Genomic DNA, 25,754 nt, shown 5'->3' with positions numbered 1-25,754 from the left:
ATTGAAAAGAAATGTTAAAGATGTTAAGACTTTAATGAATGTTAATGATAGAAATGAATTGGAATGGAATGAGGGTTTTAATTACATATATTTATATAGTGTGTATTATAAGAATGTACCAAGCAGAATTTGATTGGAAGTTATATATTATGTATTATATTGAATGTTACAACCTTAAGGTATATATTGAAGTTTAATAAGAGTTGAATGGATAAAATTAAAAGATATAAAGGTGTCATACTCCAATTAGTAACTACAGGAGAAAATTTGTTTAATGAGAAAAGATAATATGAAATTGAAACAGGACAGACGAAAGTATAAATATAATGATTTGAGTTGAGATGAGATAATCAAAATAAAATTGAGAAAATTAAAAGAGGGGAAAAACTATATAGAAAATGTAAAATAGTAATAAGATATGGAATAGAACACAAAAATGAGCATGAAACTGAGTTTGTGTCTGTATAAAGAAGTGTAACCTGGGACCATGCTATTTTTAAAAAAGATGTTTTACTTGTATTATGTTTTTTGTGTGTGTGAAAACCCAAATAAAACTTTAATTAAAAAAAAGAAATGCCATGCAAACCAAATTGTTTCAAACCATCATAGGTTGAACAAGCTATAATGCCTTTGTACATATTAAAACAGGGTTAGGCAAACTCTTGGTCTCCCAATATGCAGGACTACCGCAGCGTTTTAAGTTTGTTTATGTTGGTTGCCTGGTTTTTCACACTAAAATCAAAACAAAACAATTGTTGTGATTAGCCGGTAACAGGTGTGGACAGCTGAGGACAGCGAGGACTCTGATGAGGGGCCAGGACCATTAGGGAGAGGGCTGCTGCCTTCAGAGATTATGGGGGCTGGCAACAGCGATGAGGAGGTTCCCAAGGAGCCTGTGCCAAGTGCGCGTGCGCACAGGATTGCTCGCAGGAAAGAGCAGCTGCAACAGCATAGGCGATTTGGGAGTAAGGCTGCAAGGTAATGGCCCCTCCTTCAAGAAGATAAAAGCCAGCTGTGAAATGAACGTTCTTTGCAGAAGGCAAAGATGTTTTGAAACTCCAGCCTCGTGGACATTCCAGTATCCTGAATTTGTATTTGAAGATTCTTGTCTTGCAAATTATTTCTTGTCTGTTATCTTTTGGCAAGTCTCGCACAGTTTGGCAAGGTTTGTGCTTTTCACAGCTAATTATTTTGCAAAAGCATTACAAGGTTTCTGTTCCTTTTGGATTGTGTTTGATTTGTTGGAAAAGGGCGTGGGTCGAACAACAATTAAACTGTAGCTGAGCATTAGAGGTAATCCTTTGTTTTACAACCATTCATTTAGTGATTGTCCGAAGTTACAATAGCACTGAAAGAAGTGGCTTAAAACTGTTCCTCGCACTTACAACCATTGCAGCATCTTCATGCGATCAAAATTTGGTTGCTTGGCAACCAGCATGTATTTATGATAGTTACAGCATCCTTGGGCGCAAGGGACTGCCATTGGTGACCTTCTCAGATGGTTCCAACAAGCAAAGTCAATGGGGAAAGCCAGATTCTCTTAACGACTGTTGTAAAATTGGCCACAGCTCACTTAATAACCATCTTGTTTAGCAATGGAAATTTTGTCCCCATTGTGGCTGTAAAGGGAGGACTACTGTATGTTCAAAGCAGATAAGAGAAAATGTAACGGATAAAAGATAAAAATGTAAGTGACCATCCCTCGCCTTCCTTTATCCTCTGCAGGGAAGCCCATTCTTCTTCAGGGGTCTTCAAACTTGAGAGCTTTAAGACTTGTGGACTTCAACTCCCAGAATTCCTCCTCCAGTCATGTTAGCTCAGGAATTCTGGGAGTTGAAGTCCATGAGTCTTAAACTTGCCAAGTTTGAAGACCCTTGTTCTAGACTGATGACTCGCTTAACTCAGCCCACCCAGCTCAGTTTGCTCTTTTGCTACAATAAGTGCCATGCTGGATGGGGAATTCTGGGAACGGAAGTCTACCCATTCAAGTTGCCAAGGTTGAGAAACACTGCTAGGACTAAAATTACAAACAGAACTAAAAATAAATAGACTCACATTTCGATTCCCTGCTGTAGATAGCACTATACTGGATGGATCAAAGCCAGTCTCGATATAAAGTTGATTCCTAGACATCTCTCCCTTCTTCTGGAAATTACGGCTTGCCCACATCGGAATGTGAAAAGTAACAGGCCTCTACCAGGCTCTGATTCTGTGCTTGTCCTGGGATTTGGGCATATTTTGCACCTCTGCATTAGATCCTCACAGATTGTCCTTGGGAGTTCCTTTATAAAGATTTTCCTTCTATTTCAGGCAGCTGCCAGGCACCACTGTTCCTGCCTGGTTGGCTTCCACATGGGGGAATTTCTCCAGGTAGGAGGGGCAGAGGGTTGTAGGAGGCCGTTGCAGAAGAAAACGGAGCTCGGGAGCCCATTTTCGCCGGCAGGAGCACTATGGGCCGGTCCTTCACTGTTTCCAGACTGGCCCCATAGGCCAGATCTAAGCACTCCATGAGACACATCCAGGACAGAGGCCTTTGAGTTGGACACCCCTGTTCTAAGTGAACTTGAGGCAGAAAGAACATTTGAACTGGCTCACATCTTCCTCGTCAACACACTAGAACTGCTTTGCCTTACAGAGCTGCTTCCCTTAAGCGTGTCTCTTCAAGAATGAGGGTTTTTAGGCGCTCAGTAACCGCAGCTTCCAATCTCTTACCACAGAGAAACTTTCACAAAGAAAATTATCCTCAGCCACATTACGTAAAGCCGATCAGCTCGAAGGCTTGTTAAGGCTCTTTTGATGTGGCTCCGTAGCAAACGTGCTCCTTGCCACAAAATCAAGGGATATAGTCAACCTTGTGATTTCTTAGGCAAACTTCATCCTTTGTTTGTTTTTCTCCTTTAATAGTTGTTTTTTTTTTAAAAAAAAAAAAACCTTACAGCACTATAAAGAGGTGAACAGTCCCAGCAGTTTTTACAGCATGTGAGATACAGGCTTAAAGCATCGTGTACAACGAGGCAACCTCATTTGTAAATTTATAGTGTTATCACTTAGTATATAGACTGTTTCTTCATGTGTGGTCCTAGGAGCCCTGCGAGTCCCTTAAAACCCTCTCAGGGATCCTTGAATTCAAAATTATTTTCCAGCCCTTGTTGGAAAATAATATAATATTAAAAATTTCAGTATTTGAGGGGCTGCCACGAAGAAGAGGGGGTCAAATTATTCTCCAAAGCATCAGAGAAGGCAAGGCAAGAAACAATGGATGGAGACTAATCAAGGAGAGAAGCAACGCGGGAATTAAGGAGAAACTTCCTAAGAGAGAGCACAATTAAACAGTGGAACAGCTTGCCTTCAGAAATCGTAGGCACTCCATCACTGGAGGTTTTGAAGAAGAGATTGGACTGGACAGTCACTTGTCTGAGATTGTATAGGTTCCCCTGCTTGAGCAGGGGGCTGGACTAGAAGACCTCCAAGGTCCCTTCCAGCTCTATTTTATTCTATGCTATGCTATTCTATGCTATTCTAAAATACCATCTTATAATTGTGAGAAGAGGTAACAGCAGTGAATGCATCCATTTCAATGTTTAATATAGTAAATATCGAATAAATATAACACCCACTGTACAAACAAAAGATTTTTGGAGTCCTCCATAATTTTTAGAAGTGGGAAAGGGTTCTGAGGGGGAAAAAACCCACTGACTTAGACTAATGTGCAGATCCCTGCTCTTGATTTAGTACAGGGGTGTCCAACCTTGGCAACTTTAAGACTTGTGGACTTCAACTCCCAGAATTCCTCAGCCAGCTTTGCTGGCTGAGGAATTCTGGGAGTTAAAGTCCACAAGTCTTAAAGTTGCCAAGGTTGGACACCCCTGATTTAGTAGATTAGAATCATGAACAAATAGTATCATGATTATTATACTTTGCATAAATCCAGCCTGCAAGATGTTTTAAAATAGTTACACATTTGGAAACTGGCACTCCAAGGGACTCAAGTCTACTTGCAAAGTAAAATCCCATAAAGAGACACCTGTTTGGGCACAATCCGTGTCAGATACGTAATGCGTGAAACCGTTTTACTCTTAAAGAGAGGTTATAACATAACCTAAGTAACGCTGAAAGTGTAAGAAAAGCTGTCTCGGATACTGAAGGATTAGAACGGGGCTCATTTTTCCCCCTCCCCTTCTCATGAAGCAAAGATCTCCACACCGAAGCAAAGATCTCCACTCATGGTTCACTAGGAAGATAAAAGCAACCTGAGTCAACAGTTCATAGAAATGCTGACTCCTGGAACTGAAAAAATTAAATAAATGGAAAGGAGCCAGCAACTCGCAGCTGGAAGCCCAAGCAAGATTTTCTGGAAGACCAGCTTTCACCACTCTTCCCACCCACCCACCCCGCAGCCCTCCCTACCCCAGGCCCCATTCTACCCCTCTGCAACACACATATCTGAAGTGAGCAAGGGCGACTCCGATGGAAAATAAAGCCTGCAGAACTGCTGACTCGGCAGGCGTCTTTTCCAGCCAGCAACCAGCCAGCCAGCCAGCCAGCGAGAGCAAGCGCACACGTGATCCATCAAAGGAAAAACAGCGGGGCAGCAGCCAAGCAGCTGGCACAGGTTGCCAAATTGCTAGTTCAGGAGTATTCCTCTGTCCCCAGGTGCTTCGGCAAAGGGTAACTGTATTTAAAAACAAGCACAAGGTAGTCCTCGACTTGCATCAGTTCATTTCGTGACCATTGCTGAGAAAAAGTGACCTAGGACCATTTTTTTTCACACTTACGCAGGTTGCATTTTTCGCCCTTAGGGCCGTTGCAGGATCCCCATCATGGTCACGTGATTTGCATTCGGATGCTCGGCCACGGGTTCCTATTTATGACAGTTGCAGGGTCCCATGATCACGCGATCCCCTTTTGGAGACCTACTGACAAGCAAAGTCCATGGGGGAAGCCACATTCACTTTACAACCGGTTTACTGACTTCACAACTGCAGGGACTCCCTGGACAACTGTGGCAAGAGAGGTCATAAAACGGGACAAAACTCACTTAGCAAAGGTCTCGCTTATGCAGTAGAAATTTTGGGCTCAATTGTGGTAGAAGGTCGAGGACTACTTGTATTAAGATGGGGAGAAGTTGTTTCAAAAGATAAATCATATGTCACATTACAGAATGACAGTGTTGGAAGGGACCTGGGAGGTCTTCTAGTCCAACCCCCTGCTCAAGCAGAAGACCATATATATCAGTGGTTGCCAACCGGTGGTCCATGGCCCACTGGTGATCCGCGAGAAAATTTTGAAAATTTTGGTGGAGCACCCACCAAAGCAATTAATCCAGGCTGCGCAGGAACACAAGGCTGCGCCACCCACATGGCCCTCCCTGCCCACTCACTCCTTACCCGGCAAACTTGCCTGCTAAATTGCTATTTTTTCTTTTTCCGACCATCAGCTGTTCTGCTATGCCAGGAGATTTAGATTAGCTAGGAAGCAGAAAATCGTTGGATTTCTTGCTTTCTAGCTAATCTTTAGATCTTCAGCTCTGCTTTTCAGCAGAGCCGAACCTCCCTTAGGACTGAAGGTTCTCTTATTCAGTGCTGGTAGCCGATGGCAGAAAGATGCATCTCTGAATGAATCTGTGATTCTGTGAGCAACTGCCTGCTTTGCCTGATTTTGGGTAAAAGTTGCTCTTTTTTCCTAAAAAATTCAAAATTGACATAAATATTTATAATATTTACATATAAGCCATGCCCAGCCAGTCACATGACCAAGCCACACCCACAAATTAAGCCACGCTCACAGAACCGGTTGTTAAGAAATTTGAATTCCACCCCTGCCTCTGTGTGTGTGTGTGTGTGTGTGTGTGTGTGTGTGTGTGTGAGAGAGAGGGAGAAAGAGAGAGGTTAGATCAGATCTCTCTCTCTCTCTCCCACCAATGTCAGCAAGCCACCGTCAGTCAAAATTTATATTAGTGGTCCTCGGCATTTAAAATTATGAGTTTGGTGGTCCCTGAGGTCCAAAAAGTTGGTGACCCCTGCTATATACCATTTCAGACAAATGGCTGTCCAATTTCCTCCAGTGATGGAGCATCCACAGTATTGCATTGTGATTGCATATTATTATATTAGTCCTTGACTTACAACCATTAAAACAGCACTTTAGAAGGTGACTTACTTACTTATGACTGTCACAGCCTCTCTCCACGGTCATGTGATCAAACGTCCCACACATGGCAAAAGTTATATATTTATGACAGTTAAAATGTGCAATCCCCCTTTGCAACCTCCCAGCTGGCTTCTTACAAGCAAAGTCAATGGGGGAAGCCAGATTTGCTTAACGACCACATGATGCAATGCAATGGTTCACTTAACAACCACACCAAAAAAGAGGTTGTCAAATTGGGTGTGCAAACTGTCTTGCTTAGCAACATAACTTCTAATCCCAAGTGTGGGACTTACAGTTGTGTAAGTCAAGGAAATACCTGTAGAACATTAAGAATATACTGTATTTTAGCCAAGAGCAGCAAATATTCAAATCCTGAATCCACATTATTTTAGTATGTGGCAAGCTTCTTCCCCTTTCTCCAGATAGGTACCACACCTTAATTTCAATTTGGCAGCAGACTGCCTCCCCCACTTCTTTATGTTTGATTAATTCACACCACAATGGTGTTGTTTTATGCTTGAATTAAATTTTAAATTTTTCTCTTTAATTACTACAGGCTAGTACTACCATGAACTACAGATGCTCAGGGACAGCAGGGGTGATATCCAAGTTGTTCCTCTGGAATTCTCCAGTTGTTATCTTAGTGTTGGAGGGCAGTTATAAATGCTACACAGCCTGCCCTGGATGGCCTCTATCAGAGAAATATTCCGCCATTATGGTTGGAATAAGATTCTACCCTCAGCCCAGGTGGAACGTGTTCGTTGAACAGGGAAGAGATATCTTTCTGTTCTTCAGCGTACAACACAAAAGATCTTAAGAGTTCTCTTCTGTTCTTTGTCCCCTGCTGAAGATGAGTGCAAACTTTTATACAAGTAGACCTTGCAAACTTGTATACAAGTAGACCCATCATTTAGTGGCTGTTTGAAGTTATGATGGATCTCCCCGGAGGCACTTATGACTTGGTTCCATATTTCCAGTATGCTGCCCACCCCATGACCATATTTTGGGCACTTGGCAACTGGCCCACATTTATGATGTTTTACGATGTTTTTACCCAAAAGTCACATTTCTTTCTTGTTTTCACCAAAACTGGCCCCTAGCGGACAGTTGTTCCACTTAACAATCATGCTGGCCACTTAATGACCACCGCAAAACAGGTCATACAATCAGGTTGGTCAGTTGGGTAACCTACTGTATGATATCATGACTTACGACTGTAAAGGGTAGGTTCTATTATGGTCGTAAGTCAAAGACTACCTACTATTCATCAGAGTTGATCATCATTCAGTTTGCTCTGAACTCTTAATGAGTTCAGCACCCTTGATAACAGAGTTCAAAGTCTTCCTAAGTCTTAGTACTATCATTTTTAGCAGTTTGTTGGTAACACTAAATGCTAAAACTTCAACATTATCAGGCCAGGTTAAAAGAGCTGGCAAATCAGCTATTGCTTATTCCATTCCTCCCCCCTTTAAGAATCAAAGAAGTTGATCTAGACACTTTTGGCAGGAGAAAAATAATATAAACTCCTAAATTTTAATTTTAATTTCTGGTTTACCCTCTGGAAGTTGTGGATGTTCCATCACTGGAGACTGCACTGCTATTTGTCCAGAATTATATAGAGCAGAGGTTTCCAAATTTGGCAACTTTAAGACTTGTGGACTTCAACTCCCAGAATTCTCTAGCCAGCCAGAGAATTCTGGGAGTTGAAGTCCACAAGTCTTAAAGTTGCCAAGTTTGGGGACCCCTGATATAGAGTCTCCTGCTCGAGCAGGGGCTGGACTAGAAGACCTCCAAGGTCCCTTCCAACTGTATTATTTTATGTTTTAAATATCATCTCTACCTTAATTTATACAAAGGCTGGATTCACAGGTTATGTTATATTATCAGTAAACTACCCCACTGAGATTGACACCAAAGTTTATGGCTTAGCAACGGAAGTTTAATCAGCAAACCATAGTGAAACAAATCACGATTTACTGCAATGAATGCATTGAGGCCCACATACTGCTTGCAAGTAGCACAGCCTAATTAAACTAATCTCCTTCAATGTAGAAATTGTCTGGCAAGGGGCCCAGGTTTATGAAAATATACCTACAGAATAATTGGGGCTTAATAAAACTAATCTCTTCCTCCAGCAGTAAATAAAACCTCTTCCTCCAGCAGTAACATCTATCCTGTAATAGAGAAGAATTATTTCAGAGAAAGCTAATCTGCCATCAGGCAATCTCCCATCTCAAACTGCAAAATTAATTCTCCCTTCCCAGAGCTGGAACTGGGTACCCAAATGACCAGGCAAGTACCAAAATGCTGACTAAGTGGGGTGACGATGCCACTTGTGCCTAGTCAGAACTTATCACATTCCTGATAAGCAAGTTAGGAAAGGTTAAGCAAATTACAAGCCAGGCTTCAAAACAAGGTTATTATATCGTCATCAACTCTGAAGGCCAAAGTTTGCCCAACCTATTGGAGACGATGCAAGCAAATCAAATAACAATGAATCAGCTGTTTAGATCTATATTTTCATTACTGAAACTTCTGAGAAAGACAGACAGACAGACAGACAGACAGACAGAGACAGACAGACAGAAAGAAAGAAAGAAAGAAAGAAAGAGAGAGAGAAAGAAAAGAAAAGAAAGATCCTAGAAGGTGATTAATGTCTCCCGCTTGGGCGGGGGTTGGACTAGATGACCTACAAGGTCCCTTCCAACTCTGATTATCTGTAATTTGCTAAAGGCAGATATGAAATCTTTCACCATGTAAACATACTGCTCATCAAAATGACAAGACATTAATTCATACAGAGCCATCACATCTGTTTTATTTGTTTCAAAACTAGAGCCATCAATTCTGGACTGTAGCAATCTGGACTGCCATTCGATGTCAATAAAAAGATACAGAAAAAAGGCTACTATCTAATAATTGACTGGATGTTTGCAGTTTAGATTAGAAACCTGTAATCAGGGGCAAAATCAACCTCTTAGCTAGGTTGAACATACTTGAACAGAGCTCTGGTAACTATGTTTATTATTTTAATAAATAATATATTATGCTGTAGCCTGAAAATTTGAAAATCCCTGGTTGAGGAATTCACTGTTGCTATTATTAACAAGTTTACGCAGTGTTTAAAATAAATAAATTGGGGTCAAATATCTCTCTAAACCAGTGCTTCTCAACCTTGACAACTTTAAGAAGTGTTAGCTTTACACTTGGCCAATATGGTGTTCTGTTCTATTCTATTCTATTCTATTCTATTCTATTCTATTCTATTCTATTCTCAGAATTCTGGCTGGGGAAACCTGGAAGTTGAAATCCACACATTCTAAAATTGCCAAGATTGAGAAACACTGGTGCAGAAGAAGATTTATGTTTTGTTTTTATGCTTTATATTTTTCAGTTTCTGGATGCATTTTGAGCTTTCCCTACTTGACTCAAGTCTGATTATTCAACATGCTCATATGACTTCTGGCATTTTAAATGCATTTATTTTGTAAGAGATAACAAGGCATGCTAAAAGTGTCTATGAAACACTGAATCCCTAAGTCTACATTGAAGTTTCCAAGAAATCCAGTTTGTGTTGTTTTGGAAGAACAGATCCAGTTGCATGCAAGCTAACAAAGCCCCTTTATATTATCAACTTGAAGACAAACTATTTTGAGAGCCTTCTTCTTATTTGAGTTGACCTTGCCATCTCCTTGAAACTATCTTCTTTGTTTTGCTGTCATATGACTATATTTTTGTACTAGATATGTTTTATATGGTATTTTTTTCTGTTTAAGCCATCAAGAGTTGTTTTGATTGCAATGGCACAGAAATCTGTTTAATAAATACCTACAGTATTATAGAGCCAGGAGACAGTGAGTTCTAGCCCCACCTTAGGCATGAAGCCAACTGGTTGACCTTGGGCCAGTCACTCTTTCTTAGCCCTAGGAAGGAGGCAATGACAAATGACTTGTGAAATCTTGCAGGAACTTGTCTAGTCAGTTTCCATACTCAAAAGCACCCTCTCCCCCAAAATACATACATAACATTTGTCAATCTGTTTGGAGCTCATAATTGGTAAAGCTCATAATTGGTAAAGGCAACTACAGTAATCTTCTAAGACTTTGCTAAAAACCTCTCCCCACCCACCATCCCACAGCCAAATACTGCCAAAATTGTCTTCTTATTCGATCTTCTGAAACTGCACATCTCTGGGTGTGCAATATATAGTAATCTCATGGACGTTCTTGCTTTTTCTGATTAATTCTGCATTTGCCCTACTTTCCAGGCCAACATCAGGAAGAGATGTCTCGTGGCACCTTTTCAGACTAACAAATTTTATTAAAAGGCATACACTTTTGTGAGCTGCACCTTATATAACTTTTAATAAAATCTGTTAGTCTGAAAAGGTGCTACAGACAGCTTATGATTTTTTAGCTAACATAGTAACTAACATACTCTCCTCCTACAATGTTTCCAGACTAGGCAATCAACTCCACTCCTGATTCAACAATCAGGATTCAAAAGTCACCCGAATGATGCACAAGGGACCACTGCAGGAATGTCCAAGTTGGATATAAATGTTAAAGAAAAGGATCCTCTATCCTTCAATGGTAAGACATCTAAAAAAAAAAACTGGCAAAGCCAGTGCAAACGGAATAATGTATGCATCCTCAGCTAGATGCTGGATTATGATTGTACAATAAATTGCTGGGTTTGTAACACAAGGTAAGCCATAAACCAGAGTGATCAATCTCAAACAACATGGTAGTCCAAACTACAAGCATGCAATTTGTGAAACTAGCTTCTAAGCGACACTCCAACAAATAGCACCAAATTACTTGAAACTGGTGCATCTTCTTCAATGTCACAATGTCAGTCTACTGTATTCCAAACTCTGGCACATTCACATGACAGTGTATCCACCAATTACCCAAAGTATGCATGCAAAGCATCCAGCATCTGCAATAAATTTACAACTGACAATAATCCCTGGCTTTCCAAAAACTATTGATCTCCATCAAAACTATAGCTAGTGAGATTAATGATGAAGGATGTTGGGGGATCCACGAATTGTAGTATTCATTGCAACAGAGATATGGGCCATTCTCAATGTACAACCATCTGTTTACTGACCGAAGTTACAATTACCTTGAAAAAAAGTGACGCATGACCGTTGCAGCATCCCTATAGTCATGTGATCAAAATTCAGGCACTATGCATTTACAATGGTTGCAGCATTCCAGAGTCATTTGCAACCTTCCCAGACAGCTTCTGACAGGTGAAATCAATGGCAGAAGCCAATCATTCTCCCAAGGGACTCTATCCTATCTTCTGAAGATTCTTCCCTTTTCATTCAGAAGACGGGCATTTTGTCATTCTATTTTCTACAAATCCTCTTCAAAAAAACTTGGGTTTGGTTTTTTTTGCAAAGCCTTCATTCGGAATGTCTTACTGTGGCCTGGTGCATGCACAGGCTATTGCAAGTCTTACTCAAACAAACAAGCACAGGCAATGCTTCCCTGTTTACTCTTACCCATACTTCCTTCCCTTTCTTCTGTTATTTCCTTAGGTTGAATTTTACCTCCTCAGGGTGAGCAATCTGTGCCTATGCATGTGTGTGTGTGTGTGCGTGCATGCATGAGCTTTGCATTGCTCCTGCATGCATATATTTGCACAAGCCAAAAAGCACACCTCTCACACACAAAAACCTGCAGATTCAGTGGCTGCCTCTGAATAACACTAAAGTCATGGTTTGGTGGACTCTGTCACAACTGCCTGGACTCTCCTAAAAATTAAGCCCAAAACTATGATTTGCAAATCGTGAATGGTCGGTTCATAGAAGAATCCATATCCAACCCCAAACAATTATCAAGCATTTGGCAGTTGGGTGAATCACAGCTACAAAGTATTTTTTTTTTTCTTTTTTAAACTGTCTCCAAGTGATGCAGGATCATCATTTCTAACTTTCCTGCTCTCGACAAGTGTCTGCTTTGGGGAGTGACTTTACAGCAAGGGTGTCAAACTCAAGGTCTGGGGGCCAGATCCAGCCTACAAGGTACTTAGATCTGGCCTGCAAGGCCACCCTGGAAACAGTGTAGGACCGGCCCGCAGTGCCTCTGCCAGTGAAAAGGGAGCTCGGGAGGACTGCGTGCGGCTCTCCCAAGCTCTGTTTTCACTGGCAGAGGGTTGCAGGAGGCAATCGCAGCCAAAACGGACCTTGGGAGCCCGTTTTTGCTGGCAGAGCACTCAAGTTACCACAGGTGCCCCTGACATGAGTGACGTTGAGCTGGCCACACCCACCCCAGCTCCCTAAGGTCAAACACTACCCTGATGCGGCCCTCAATGAAATCGAGTTTGACACCTCTGCTTTACAGCAGAGGTGGTATTCATCAGGTTCTGACCAGTTCTGGAGAACCAGTAGCGGACATTTCGAGTAGTTCGGAGAACTGGCAAATCCCACCTCTGACTGGCCTCGCCCCCATCTCTTCTCTGCCTCCCATTGAGTCCCAGCTGATTGGCTGGGTCTTCTTTGGTTGCCCTGCACAGGAGAACGGAGCTGAAAAGCAGGTTAGTGGGGTGGGGAGGGAATGGGGATTTTGCAGTATCCTTCCCCTGCCACGCCCACCAAGCCATGCTCATAGAACCGGTAGTAAACAATTTTGAATCCCACCACTGCTTTACAGGCATTGTAATGGGTGGCAAATCTCAAAATCATGACTTTGAGCAGGAAACAATATTCAAAGAAAATATAAAAACGGTTTAAAAAAAAACCCACACTGAGAAAAACAGAAAAACAACACACATAGAAATTAGCAGTTGGAGTAAAACCACCCATCTATCGCAAGTCAACATAACCACACCTCCTGCTCTCCAGGCCTGGTAACACAACTGCTTCTGTCCTGATGCAACTGCTGAACAAAAACAGCATGTGTACTTTGTGATTTTAACCCTTGTACTTGTTGGCTGCGTTCATACAGCACACTTAGCCAGATCATCGATCAGCTCAGCAACCGCATGCACAAATGTAAATCTTCATTAGAGATAAACCTGGTTGATTGTACAACCAAGTGTATGGTACAACACAGGATATCTAGTTGGTTTATGCTGCTATGCCCAGGAAAGCCAGAAAACGGCTTAATAAACCAGGCTAAATATTTTGTGTGAATCAGATAGATAAAGAGAGAAATGAAATTATTCAGCAAGAATGGCCACAATTTCGGGCTTGGAGGAGGCCCAAGAGCATTTAAGGCTATTTTATATCATCTTCTTACCTTGGCATGCAAAGAGAAGCAACAAAAATAACTACCTATTCAGTTCAACCAAGGGGGAGTCAGTTTTGTGGATTTGTTAAAAGTGCTGGACCAAAACTGTAAGTTCCTGGATCTCAGGGAGTAAATCTGGGCTACTCATGTTTTCTTTAAACATAATCTCTCTCCTGACTGCTGCTGGCCAAAAGCACGACACTGTGTTGTCTGAAGCTACCAAGGGAAAAGCAAGCTCTCCATTTAATATACAAATACTGTATAGAGCCATGGGGGAGGGGGGAGATAATAAATTAAGAGCCCCCAGTCTGTGCCTACAGCTGTGCGATGACGGGGAGAGCTTCCCAGAAGCCTCTCCATCCCTTTGGAGCCTGAAAAAGGGGGATGAAGAAGGCCCAGGGCTCCCTCCCTTGAGGCCTAACGGGCAAAGCCACAATCCGGAGGGGTGTGTCTCTTGTTGCACAAGTACCGAAGAAGAGCCAACCACACTTCTCAGCTCTTACATGGGAGGGGAGTGAAGCCAAGCCAAGGGGAGCCCCCTGGCAATTGGTAGGAAAAACACTGAATATTTCCTTCTTTACTATTACTGTTACTATTACTATCAATCTTCTCATCACTCCTTATCATCCATCCCCTCCCACTTGTGACTGTATGACTGTAACTTTGCCGTTTGTATCCTCACGATTTATATGGACTGTTTCCTAGTATGATTTGATTGCTTATTGCAACCTATGACTATCATTAAGTGTTGTAACTTATGATTCTGGACTCTTGACAAATGTCTCTTTTCTTTTATATACACTGAGAGTATTTGTACCAAGACGAATTCCTTTTGTGTCCAATCACACTTGGCCAATAAAGAATTCTATTCTATTCTATTCTATTCTATTCTATTCTATTCTATTCTATTCTATTCTTCTATTCTATTCCATATATTCTATTCTATTCTATTCTATTCTATTCTATTCTATTCTATTCTATTCTATTCTATTCTATTCTATTCTATTCTATTCTATTCTATTCCATTCCATTCCATTCCATTCCACTCTACAGTATGCAGCAGCTGCCAAAAAAAACCACTTTGAACGGTCACTAAATGAACTGCTGTAAGTCGAGGACTACCTGTATTATCCGAGTCGATATAAAGAGACCGTGCCCAGCCTGTGGTTGAAGCTCGCTTTCCTTCTCTCCACCAAGGGCTGCACAAGTTTACCATCACCAAGAGATGATAGATATTTCATTTAACTTCATTAACAGTTCATCCTACTTCTACAGTAAAATATAAAATGTCAGGATAAAAAGGCTTTTTAAAAAAACAACAACAGCAAGATACCAAACATTCTTAAGATGTTGCATATTCCAGCTGCATATGGGCAGGTAGGGCTGGCTTCCTTTAAAAGCACTAATTAAAGAGCCTCAATTAAGTTATCTGTTGCCTCCTTGCTTGAAAGCTTCCCTCTGAAATTTAGCTGACACAGCAGTTTAAATGATACCGTACCAACCTCAGGAGCAATGTTGAAACACCTCCCGGACCTGCTCACTGAATTTTCTCCTTTATTTATTTCATTTATATGCCGCCCTTTCTCACTACTGAAGCAATTCCAGGCAGCTTACAAAATGATATTGGGGGGGATGAAACAAAATCAACAAGGATTAAATAAAATCCATTATCTGGATTTCCACAATCCAATCAAACTGTAAATTCGTTGTACACACATTAAGCCAGAGGTTCCCAAACTTGGCAACTTTAAGACTTGTGGACTTCAACTCCCAGAATTCTCCAGCCAGCATACTGAGAGTTTAGTTTTAGTTTAGTTTATTGTCATTGCACCTCGTACAACAAAATCAAACACCATCTTCAGTGCACATCATGACCATGAAAATAAACACAAACACACATCCTTCACTCTCCACACATTGAATTGAAAACCCGCAACACCACATCAACACTGCACTACACAGTAGAATTCAACAGAGTTACTGCCCTGGGATAGAAGCTGTTTTTCAGCCTATTTGTCCTTGGTTTTAATATTCTGTACCATCTGCCAGATGGTAATCGTTCAAAAAAAGGGTTCCCGGGATGAGATGGATTTTTGAGAATATTTTGAAGTTGAAGTCCACAAGCGATGAACAACTAATCCAAGTGCAAACTAGCCACACTCAAGGTTTAACTATGATTTGCTGATTAAACTTCCGTTACTAAGCCATAAACTTTGGTGTCCATCTCAGCGGGGTTGTTGTTTACTTATTGTATATAACATAACCTGTGAATCCAGCCTTTGTTTAAATGAAGGGAGAAATAACATTTAAAATGTAGAATAATACGGTTGAAAGGGACCTTGGAGGTCATCTAGTCCAGCCCCCCTGCTCGAGCAGGAGACTCTATACCAGAGGTCTCCAAACTTGGCAACTTTAAGACTGGGAGTTGAAGTCCACAAGTCTTAAAGTTGCCAAGTTTGGGGGGGACCCCTGCAACTGCACGAAGAGACAAACAACTAACCCAAGTAAAAAGTAGCTACACTCAAGCGCGGGGGTTTCAAAAGGCGGATTCGTGTGAAAAACAAACCGTTTCAGGGAGCGTGCGCTACACGAGCCAAGCAAATTGGTCGCCCAAGGGCAGAAGCGCAGCGCGTCGGGACCGGTCTTTTCTCGTGTCTATAAACGCGGTATTTCAAGAGAAGCGCACACACGCCCCTCGGTCCGCGCGTGTCGGGCATGCCCGTGCTTGTGAGGGACCAAGCGATCGCCCAACTAAGCCCGGATCTCTCCCAAAGCACAAAGAGGAACGTCGGGCGTCCTCCGGCAACTTCAAACGATTCGCTGCACCGCTCGGTCTCTAGGATCAGCCCCCCCACGACCCAGATCCAGCATCCCGCAGGCACAAGGGCCGACTTTTGATTCGGGATCCGGGGTTGGCGAGGGGAGGGTGGGGGGCGACGGGTTTGTTTTTGTTTTTTCCATCTCATGGGGGAAGACGACCAGGATGGCTGTGAGTTCGAGCCTTAGGTAGAGGCTAAAATATTTGGCATATAGACTCTCCTGCTCGAGCAAGGGGGAGGGGGTTGGACTAGATCAGGGTCTCCAACCTTGGCCACTTTAAGCCTGGAGGACTTCAACTCCCAGAATTCCCCAGCCAGCGGTTGGAGACCCCTGGACTAGATGACCTCCAAGGTCCCTTTCAACGCTGTTATTCTATGGATCAAGCGACGCGGTGTGTGTGTGGGGGGAGGGGGTGTTTTGCGGCGCAGAACTGGATGAAGAAAGATTATATAGTGCCGGAGAAAGTGACGTTTCAAAGAGCCCCGATAGGAGGGAAATAGGAGCGGGGGGGTGGGAATGGAGTCGGGGGGAGGGGAGGTTGGTCCTCATCCCCAGGGAGATCTGGGGGGGGGCTGGCTCTAAACCTTTGCAAGCCAACGGCCCAGGCTTTAATCCTTCGCCCACCCTGAGCAACGGGAAGGAAGATCTCCACTCTCGGGGCTGGGGGGTAATCCTCCACTCCCACCGAGTTGGAGCATTGCAGCGCCCCGCCTGCTTGCATTCCCAGCCTTTCCGCCTCCCCAAGGCCTCCCCCCTTCTCCATCCCCCCCCATACACACACCCCGCTTGTTTTTCCTAACTCCCCATTCTCCCGGCTGATGCAACCCCATTCTGAGACATGTTCTTCCCGAGGACTACCACCAGCCCCTTTTACGCAATTCTGCAGCAGGAGCAACAACTGGAGCGCACGCCCCCCCCCCTCCCCGCCCATTTCCACCCCCCACCCCCGAAAATGGCAAAGAGCGCGGCGGGACACGGACACAGAGAGAGAGAGAGGGAGCCGAGATCGGGGAGACAGCAGCAGCAGCAACAGCAGCGCCTCTTTCTTCTCTCTCTCTCTCGACTTCATTTACCTTCTTGCGCCTCAAAGTTTGGCAGCCTTCGCAGGGCAAATAGCCTTCGACTCCGGCGGGGTCGCAACTCTCCGAGTCGGCGACGATCATGGTTGTCCGTTGAAGCGCGGTGGGAGCAAGGCACGGGGAGAGAAAAGCAGCAGCGGTCGGCCGGCCGGCCGCCTCCCGTCCCGTCCCGTCTCTTCCCACCCACCCACCTCCCCAAAAAATCTGCTCCGGCGTAATTAAGGCAGGTCTCCTCGGAGGAGGAAGGGATGTTCCAGCGGCAGCGGCGGCGGCGGCAGCCCAGGGAAGAACGCCCGAAAGCGGCAGCCTTCCAGAACGTCCAGGGGCATCGGGGGTCTTCCGGAGTCCAAGTCCTCCGCTCCCTGCCGAAAGGCTCCCCGCCGCTCGCTTCTTTCATACTGGGGAGAAGCGGCAGGGAGGCGCTAAGATCACGGCGAGGAAGCCTCGGCATCCCGCCCTCCAGCCAATCGCGTCGGAGCAGGCGGAGTTCTTGCTGTAAGCGAGGCCTCGCCCCCCCCCCCCACCTCCGAGCTTCTGCACCAATGGAAGGGGGTGGGGTGGGAAAGGCAACGCGCTTGGGGGCATGGGAAATGTAGTCCCCCCCCTCCTGATTTGTTTATCTCAGGGGGTCTTTAAACTTGACAGCTTTAAGACTGGTGGACTTCAACTCCCAGGATTCCTTCTCCAGTCATGTTAGCTGAGGAATTCTGGGAGTTGAAGTGTGCAAGTCTTAAACGTGCTAAGTTTGAAGACCCTTGGTTTATCTCTTTAAGGCAGGGGTTCCCCAAAGTAGGCAACTTTAAGGCTTGTGGACTTCAACTCCCAGAATTCCTCCTCCAGTCATGTTAGCTCAGGAATTCTGGGAGTTGAAACCAGCTGGAGAATTCTGGGAGTTGAAGTCCACAAGCCTTAAAGTTGCCAAGTCTGGGGACCCCTGCTTTAAGGTATATTTCTCTCTCTCTCTCTCTCTCTCTCTCTCTCACACACACACACACACACACACACACACACACATATACCTGTACCATGCATGCTGGTGCGGAGGGAATCTGTGATTGTGGTTGTGTTGGTGGTGGGGGAATAAATCCAACAAATAAATAAAATACGAGCCAGCTTTTGTACTATTTCTATTGAAAGGATCTAACAATCTGGTTATAAATTCAGCACAAAATTTCTTATACCACTGAAATGTCTTAGTTAAATTTTTGGAGCAGGAGTAAAATCTACATCGGTTCATTGTGTATGAAGCACACTGAATCTCATTCAGCTGGCAAAATTATCAAAAAGAGAAGATGTGGCATGATTAATTAATTGTGATAAATTCTGCAGTCTTGCGTACTCTAACCACCAGGGGGGAATGTGCTGGACAAACTCATCAAAGATCAAGGAAAACAATTACGTGGAGCAAATCAAGCTGGTTCTCCACTAGATACCATAACCACTCTCATTTAAGCAAAAAATCTAGAATATCCTTAATATCTTAATGGAAAATAATATGTACAATTACTCAACATTGAGGTCCATCCATTTATCATAATGGACTGTCACTTTAATATACATATCTTTGATTGCAATTTGGGGTAATATTTCCAAGAGTGTGAGCTTTTAGATTTGTAAATGAAACCTAATTCAGAAACAATAAGACCTCCATTCTGCCTTTGGAGGGATACTGTAGAATGAAACCAAAATGTTGCAAATGTATGTAGTATTAACAGAATAATAGCGAGCAAGTTTGGTCTAATGTTTAAATCGCCAGGCTAGAAATCAAGGGATTATGAGTTCTAGTCCTGCCTAACCCATGAAAAACAGTCGGATAAATTGGGGCCAGTTTCTCTCTCTCAGCTCAGTTTACCTCAGCGTTGTTGTTGTGGGGAAAATAGGAGTGTTAAGTAAGTTTGCCACCTTGAGTTACTTCTAAAGCAGGATTTTAAAGAAATCAAACATATCTACGGTAAGATTGTGCTATTACTCCAATAAACCCAAAGAGATAAGGCAACACTATCATAAATACACAAGGGAGAATCTCACTGCGCAATATATTTATTTCTGGGGCAGGAAAACAAAAACAAAAACGATTCTTGCAGTGATCCAAGTTATTGACACATGCAAGAAGAATCTGGCATCTGTACGTCATCTGTGCCAAGTTTAAAATCTGGTCAACAGATATTAAAATGTCATTTGAAGCAAAAGGCATCTATACAGAACAAAGTTTCAATGTAAGCGAGATGCCATTAAGTTACCCTTTCAAAAATACAATACTAGTTGCCTAATGAGTATAAACTTACCTATGTTTAAAAGCAAGCCTTGCTAAGTTGGATAGGATTTATTAGTATTAAATGCATATTATTGCATTACATGCTGATCTAAGGTTGTAATAAAGCTTATAGTATGGTATACTATATTAAAGAATTTAATTGCCAATCTTCAAGATTTGGGGAGAAACATACACCTTCAAGATGTCTGCTATAAGATTCAGAATTTAAATGCAGAATAATATAGAAAATGTTTATTATGGTTATATTCTGATAATATGCCAACTCATGGTTAATCTAAATATAGTTTGCTCAATAAATTGTCTGGATTTGCACAACAATAGATTAATCACACAGACTGGATGCTTGATAGAGTTGAGCTTTGTTTGACAATTTGTGATTTGGGGCACTGTGTGAACAGTCTTATTCTTAACACAGAAGCAGCCTAAACCACAAAAATTACCATTATGTGAAAAGGCTAATATTTACTCCAGAAAAGTCCACACAAACCCATCAATCTGGTTTTCACTTTTTGCTTGGATGACATTGTTTCACAAATCAATTTAACAATTGCAGGTAAGGTGGACTATTCTGTCCCTCCTGTGCATGCCTTGATGACCTTCAGCTAGACTCCATCATATAAATACCCTGGAACAATAAATGGACATTTCTGGCTTAATATTAAGGGCCAAGTTGGATTGGATGCTCCCTTGGTCTACATTGGCTGCTGACTTGCTCTGAATTGAAAAAACTGCCCTATACTTTAAAACCTATTGAGTGTAGTAACATAGGGTTTGAAGATCTGTCCTCATCCTATAGGAAGCCTATGTCGCATATTGGGATTTTTCTCTGTGACATGCCACCCTTGAAAATATAGCTGGCAGTGAGAAAACAGGGCCTTTGTAGTAATTGTCATCATGTTCAATGAGTTCTCTCTATCCCTCTTTTTTAATAGAACACCAGTATCCATCCTTCCTTCCTTCCTTCCTTCCTTCCTTCCTTCCTTCCTTCCTTCCTTCCTTCCTTCCTTCCTTCCTTCCTTCCTTCCTTCTTTTTTAATTGTCAGAGAGGGAGTCTACACTTCCCATTTTCTGCCTTTTAGAAATATTTTTCTTTAATTTGCAGTAATTGGATTGTACCTGCTTTTATTATGTTTTGAAGGACTCCAGCAGCAAACATTGCTTGACAGGTGGAATAAAAAAAACACCTAAATGTTCAAGCCTTGAATTGTACAACTTGATCTTAAGTAGAGGTATGAAAGACAGCATCCTGCTGGTGGGGGGTTGGACTAGATCAGTGGTCGCCAATCGGTGGGCCGCGAGAAAATTTTGGTGGGCCACAGAGAAATCTCACCCCCAGAGCACCCCCTCAAAGCAATTAATCCAGGCTGCGCAGAAACGCAAGGCTGCGCTGCCCACATGGACCGCGGGAACCCTCCCCGCCCACTCACTCCTTACCCAGCAAATTTGCCCGCTAAATTGCTATTTTTCCTTTTTCCGACCAACATCTGTTCATCTGTTCTGCTGTGCCGGGAGATTTAGATTAGCTAGGAAGCAGAAAATGGTTGGATTTCTTGCTTTCTAGCTAGTCTTTAGATCTTCAGCTCTGCTTTTAAGCACAGCCAAACCTCCCTTAGGACTGAAGGTTCTATTATTCAGTGCAGACTCAGGGCAAGCAAATTTTATGTGACAGACTGAGCTAGCCGATGGCAGATAGATAGATCACTGAATGATTCTGTGAGCAACTCAATCTGCCTTCCTGCTTTGCCTGATTTTCGGTAAAAGTTGCTCTTTTTTAATAAAAAAATCAATATTTATATAAATATTTATAATATTTACATACAAGCCATGCTCAGCCAGTCACATGACCACCAAGCCACACCCACAAATTAGGCCATGCCCACAGAACTGGTTAGTGGTCCCTGGGATTTAAAATTATGAGTTTGGTGGTCCCTGAGGTCCAAAAGGTTGGCGACCCCTGGACTAGATGACCTACAGGGTCCCTTCCAACTCTGCTAATCTGCTAAATTCTGAGTGGTTTGAAGTGCTCTATGGTCCAACATGTATCTACTCAGGTAAACCGAGTAGAATAGGCTCTTAATTAAACACATACTAGAATGGCAGTTTTATTCAGCCGAGGTGCAATTCAGTAGACTCTTACTTAGCAATCAGCATTTCCTAACTATGGTGCTTCTGAGTAAGCATGCAAAGAAACTGAACTGAACTCCATTGTAACAGGCTGAACCGCAGCTCAATCTCTGCCACTGCTATCGCTTTACACATGGATTTAATAATCTTCCCATATTGTTTTGCTATGACTCAACTGTGAATAGAGATGTTTTGCAAGTGACAAAACAAAATAGGTGTCTCTTCTTCCGTTCAGTTTCTGAGATACGCTAAGGAAACAAACATAGACAGATCATATGTGTATATGTTGGGACAGTCTTGTCTGTGGAATGTGCAAAACAAGTGCGGTGGGGCAAAATCCATAAAGGAATAAAGGATACGAAGAGAGAGAGGTCAAAGATGCTTTTCTTCTAATAATATTTGTTCACGGGGTGTCTAATACCAACTCATAAATTTTTGTCTTCAAGATAGGGAATGCTTAAAAACCCACATTTCTGCAATCTCAGGAAACAAGTAATCACCTTATAAACAAGTTTTGTTCTTGACATCTATCATGGTTTATGAATCACAGTTTGGCTTTAAAGAGGTTCTTCAAGGGGAGGGACAGGTTTCATGGTCTTTAGTTCCAGTTCTTATGAATAAACGGAAGGTAAGAGATGACCAGCGTTAAAAACAAAGGGTGGACTTGAATTCATATTCATATTATAATTACCCTAAGATCGTGTTGGAATAGATGCATTTTACACAGGCTGCCTGATATGAAATTAAGATAAAAAAAATTGGTTAATTTTTTTTAATGTACGGAGTATTACAGTGATGCTGAATGCCATAGAAAAGGCCCAGGAGATTGGGACAATCTATTAAATGGTTTACAGGAGGGGGAAAAAGGTCCTGTATTTATTTTATTTCTATTTGGTCTGAAAAACTTCTGGGTGAGTCATAAGGTAAAACAACAACACAGTACAAAAACGAATAAATAAGAAAAATGTAAAAGATGTAACAAGGCACCAGTAACAATGAAGAGCCAAAAGCACCTTCAGTCAAGATGGTCTTAACTTTTTGGTGATATTTGGGCAGAATTGAGCCATCTGTATTTTCAGGGAGCACATTTTATGGAGGAGATGGCCCTGACAAGGATAGTTGTTGGTCCATTGTCCATGAACCTCATAAGGAGGAGAACTTTTACAAGTCTTTTGTAACTAAGTGGGCTGAGTCCTAGCAGTAAGTGGTATAACTTGGGAATTGTATTTTATTGATTTGGAAGTTGATTGGAATTAGCAATTTAACATCTCAAGAATTGGGATTACAGGTAGTCCTTGACCTACGATCTCAATTGAACTCAAGCTTTCTGTTGCTAAGTAAGACCTTTGTTAAGTGAGTTTTGCCCCATTTTACAACCTTATTTGCCACCGTTGTTAAGTGAACCACTATAGTTGTTAAGTTAATAATACGTTTGTTAAGTGACTCTGGCTTCCCCGTTGATTTTGCTTGTCAGAAAATCACAAAAGGTGATGATCACATAACCCTGGGACTCTGCAACCGTCATAAATGTGAACCGGTTGCCAAACATCTGAATTTTGATCACATGACCATGGGGATGCTGCAGCGGTTGTAAATGTGAAAAAGTCATTTTTTTTTCAATGACATAATTTTGACCGGTCACTAAATGAGCTGCTGTAAGTTGAGGACTATCTGTATTCTATGCTGGTATGGTATTGAAGATTTCTTCCTAATGTTTCGGAAATGAATTTCATTATAAGAGATACACATTTTGCACTACTGTATTAGGAAGCTAACCCACAAAACCACTGAGCACTGGTTGAAAACCATATTTCACTGGTTAAACATCACTTTAATATTTGCTGGGTTTCCTCTTCTACCTCCACTTTTTAACTTTCTAATCTAATGAGGTTTTGGTAACTCAGAAACGTCAGTCAGTTTAAATATATTGTTTACCAATGGCAACCTAGGGTTAAGGGTCCCCTCCTACCCCCAAAATATAACTGGATTGGCAAGATTAAACAAAATGCAATCATCTGCTTTTATTAGCTCGTGACTCATCAGATTGAAACTCTCCTGAAGGAAAGAGATGTTTGGATATTTACACATAGATTAAAAGGTAATTGTGAGCTGTTAAAACAAATTTAATTCCAAGAAAGTACAGATAAGTAGAGTCAGGCATTTCTAGTAAGATTAAAAAATCAATCATAATTTTTTAAAAGGCATAAAGAAGCCGTAACTGAGAAGCTATGTTTAAATTTTTACCATCTGTATTCAAGGAGAATGTGTTTAAATGAAAAGAAGTGCAATGTGGGAATTACCTAATTTAAGATCCATCCTCTCTCATCCCACCCTTTAGTAATTAATAGAAGATACTGGAGCATTTTGGGTGGGATACTCAGCGGAGAATGGGGCACCCAACCTGTTGGGTTGGCATGGTCAACCTGACCTTGGCTAAACAGGAATTGATCCTAGTTAATACTTGGATGGAGGAGTTGGGGCTTATCCACAAAAACAGGGCTGTTAAGACTAGAAAGATGAGTCTGCATTCTGAATATAGTGGCAAAATAAATTCATATGACTTTTGAGTGGCTGGCATGAACACAAGAGCTGGGTTCAACCTGAAGGCACCGTTATACTTCTAGGGCAGATCAGATGGCAGGATTTGCTTTCAAACATGTCTTTTGTAGGAGCAAAGGATTTCAGTGAAATTCACAGAAGTGGACAGCAATACGTGTGCATTTCGCTAACAACAAAGTGGTCACCGGCTGGAATGTGAAGGCAGGAAAGTGATTCTCAAGCAATGGAAAGAAATGTAACAGAAAGCAAGAGCAACAACACCTTTCTCCTTTGTCCCCTTTTCATAGTGAAATTCAGTTCCCGAAACATAAGCAGCTGAAGATGCTAGAAAAACAGAAGCCTTGTCAAGGAATTGCAAAGTGTGTTTTCCTATGGCATTTTGCAGGATAAATACGTGAAAAGCCAGTGAAGCAGAGTGAGGAGGATGTATAGGCAGAGGAAAAGAAAGATGAAGAGGAGAAAAAAAAACCAGAAACTAACCTTTAAATAAGTTCATGATGGGCTAAAAGAAAAAAAACCTCAGAGAGAAAAGCAGTTCGGGCAACGTTTGTGAAATAAGAAATGAAATGTTTTTCTGACAGTCTTGTTGTCAGAATACCGCAAAGTCAGCTCCACATATTTCAGTGGGACAAAATTCCAATGTGTAGGGCTTTCATCTCCAGGCTGCAGCGACCAAGATGGCATCAATCAAAGCTAATTTTTTGGTAATAAATCTTGGTGATAATTTGGAATTGTGCACATGAGTCATGGAAGCTCTAAATGGGAGAGTGCACGGGCCAGGCTTCTATTTCTTGAGAGTCCCAAGGAATTTCCCCAGAAGCACAAGTTACACACATCTATGCAAGCAGTGCAAAACTCTTCTGTCTCTTTCCAAAATAAGGGTGGATGTAACTGTTCCATTTTGACTCTAGAAAATCATGGTTAGAAGCAGCAGCAGTAATAAAACGCTGCTAAGCTTGGCTTTTGCCTTTCCCAGCTATTCTGACAGCGCTGTGTCTGGGCTGCCAAATCCCAGATGGGCACCAGATGGCCACCAAGAATGAGAATTTGCTCTATCTCTTTGGCACCACCTAATGGTTATGTGGGTTGTTGCAGCTTTGACACCGTTAGTCCTATTTTAGCTTGCACTTTCATTTCAGCAGGACAAAAGGATTTTTGATTGGGGCAACGCCCCAATAACAAGATCTGCTTTGTGATTTTTAAGAGCTCCATGCAGCACAGTCCATAAAGCAGAAGCTGTAACTGGTATTTTAATGCCTTTTTTTTTTTTTTGCTTTGCCCGGCAACAGCCTTTCTCTATATATGAATCAAGCCAGTCTGCCAATTAGGGCAACATGCCTCTGTATCCTGCCTTCCTATTTTGCAGCAGAGCCAATGAGGGAGCAGTTGGGAGCAGAGGAGGGGCAGAGGAAGACTCAAGGTCTATGGAGAAAGGTGGCTTTTCCTCCAATCTGGGCAAATTACACTGCAAAGGGATAGTGGTGGGTATGTTTGTGTAGAAAG

The 25,754-nt window shown here is 42.2% G+C and overlaps 1 protein-coding gene across 3 annotated transcripts in view; it reads right to left on the bottom strand.

Moving 5' to 3' along the window:
* SESN2 (sestrin 2) overlaps positions 1 to 17,703 on the bottom strand; it is a 47,541-nt gene extending 29,838 nt beyond the window's left edge. For 2 of the 3 annotated variants that reach the window (XM_087970699.1, XM_087970700.1), the window contains exon 1: positions 17,288 to 17,703. In XM_087970699.1, the coding sequence (XP_087826825.1) occupies positions 17,288 to 17,377 (90 nt within the window). In that variant the 5' untranslated portion in view covers positions 17,378 to 17,703. The remainder of the gene's footprint in view (positions 1 to 17,287) is intronic. The other variant, XM_087970701.1, reaches the window with a different exon arrangement.
* Positions 17,704 to 25,754: the final 8,051 nt, after the last annotated feature.

Source organism: Notechis scutatus, chromosome 8, assembly GCF_049901735.1.
Source record: "Notechis scutatus isolate UNSWTSFEM ecotype Mainland chromosome 8, rNotScu1.2, whole genome shotgun sequence".
Lineage (NCBI taxonomy): Eukaryota > Metazoa > Chordata > Lepidosauria > Squamata > Elapidae > Notechis > Notechis scutatus.
The sequence above is the reverse complement of the archived record's forward strand: the minus strand, read 5'-3'. Positions and strand labels throughout refer to the sequence as shown.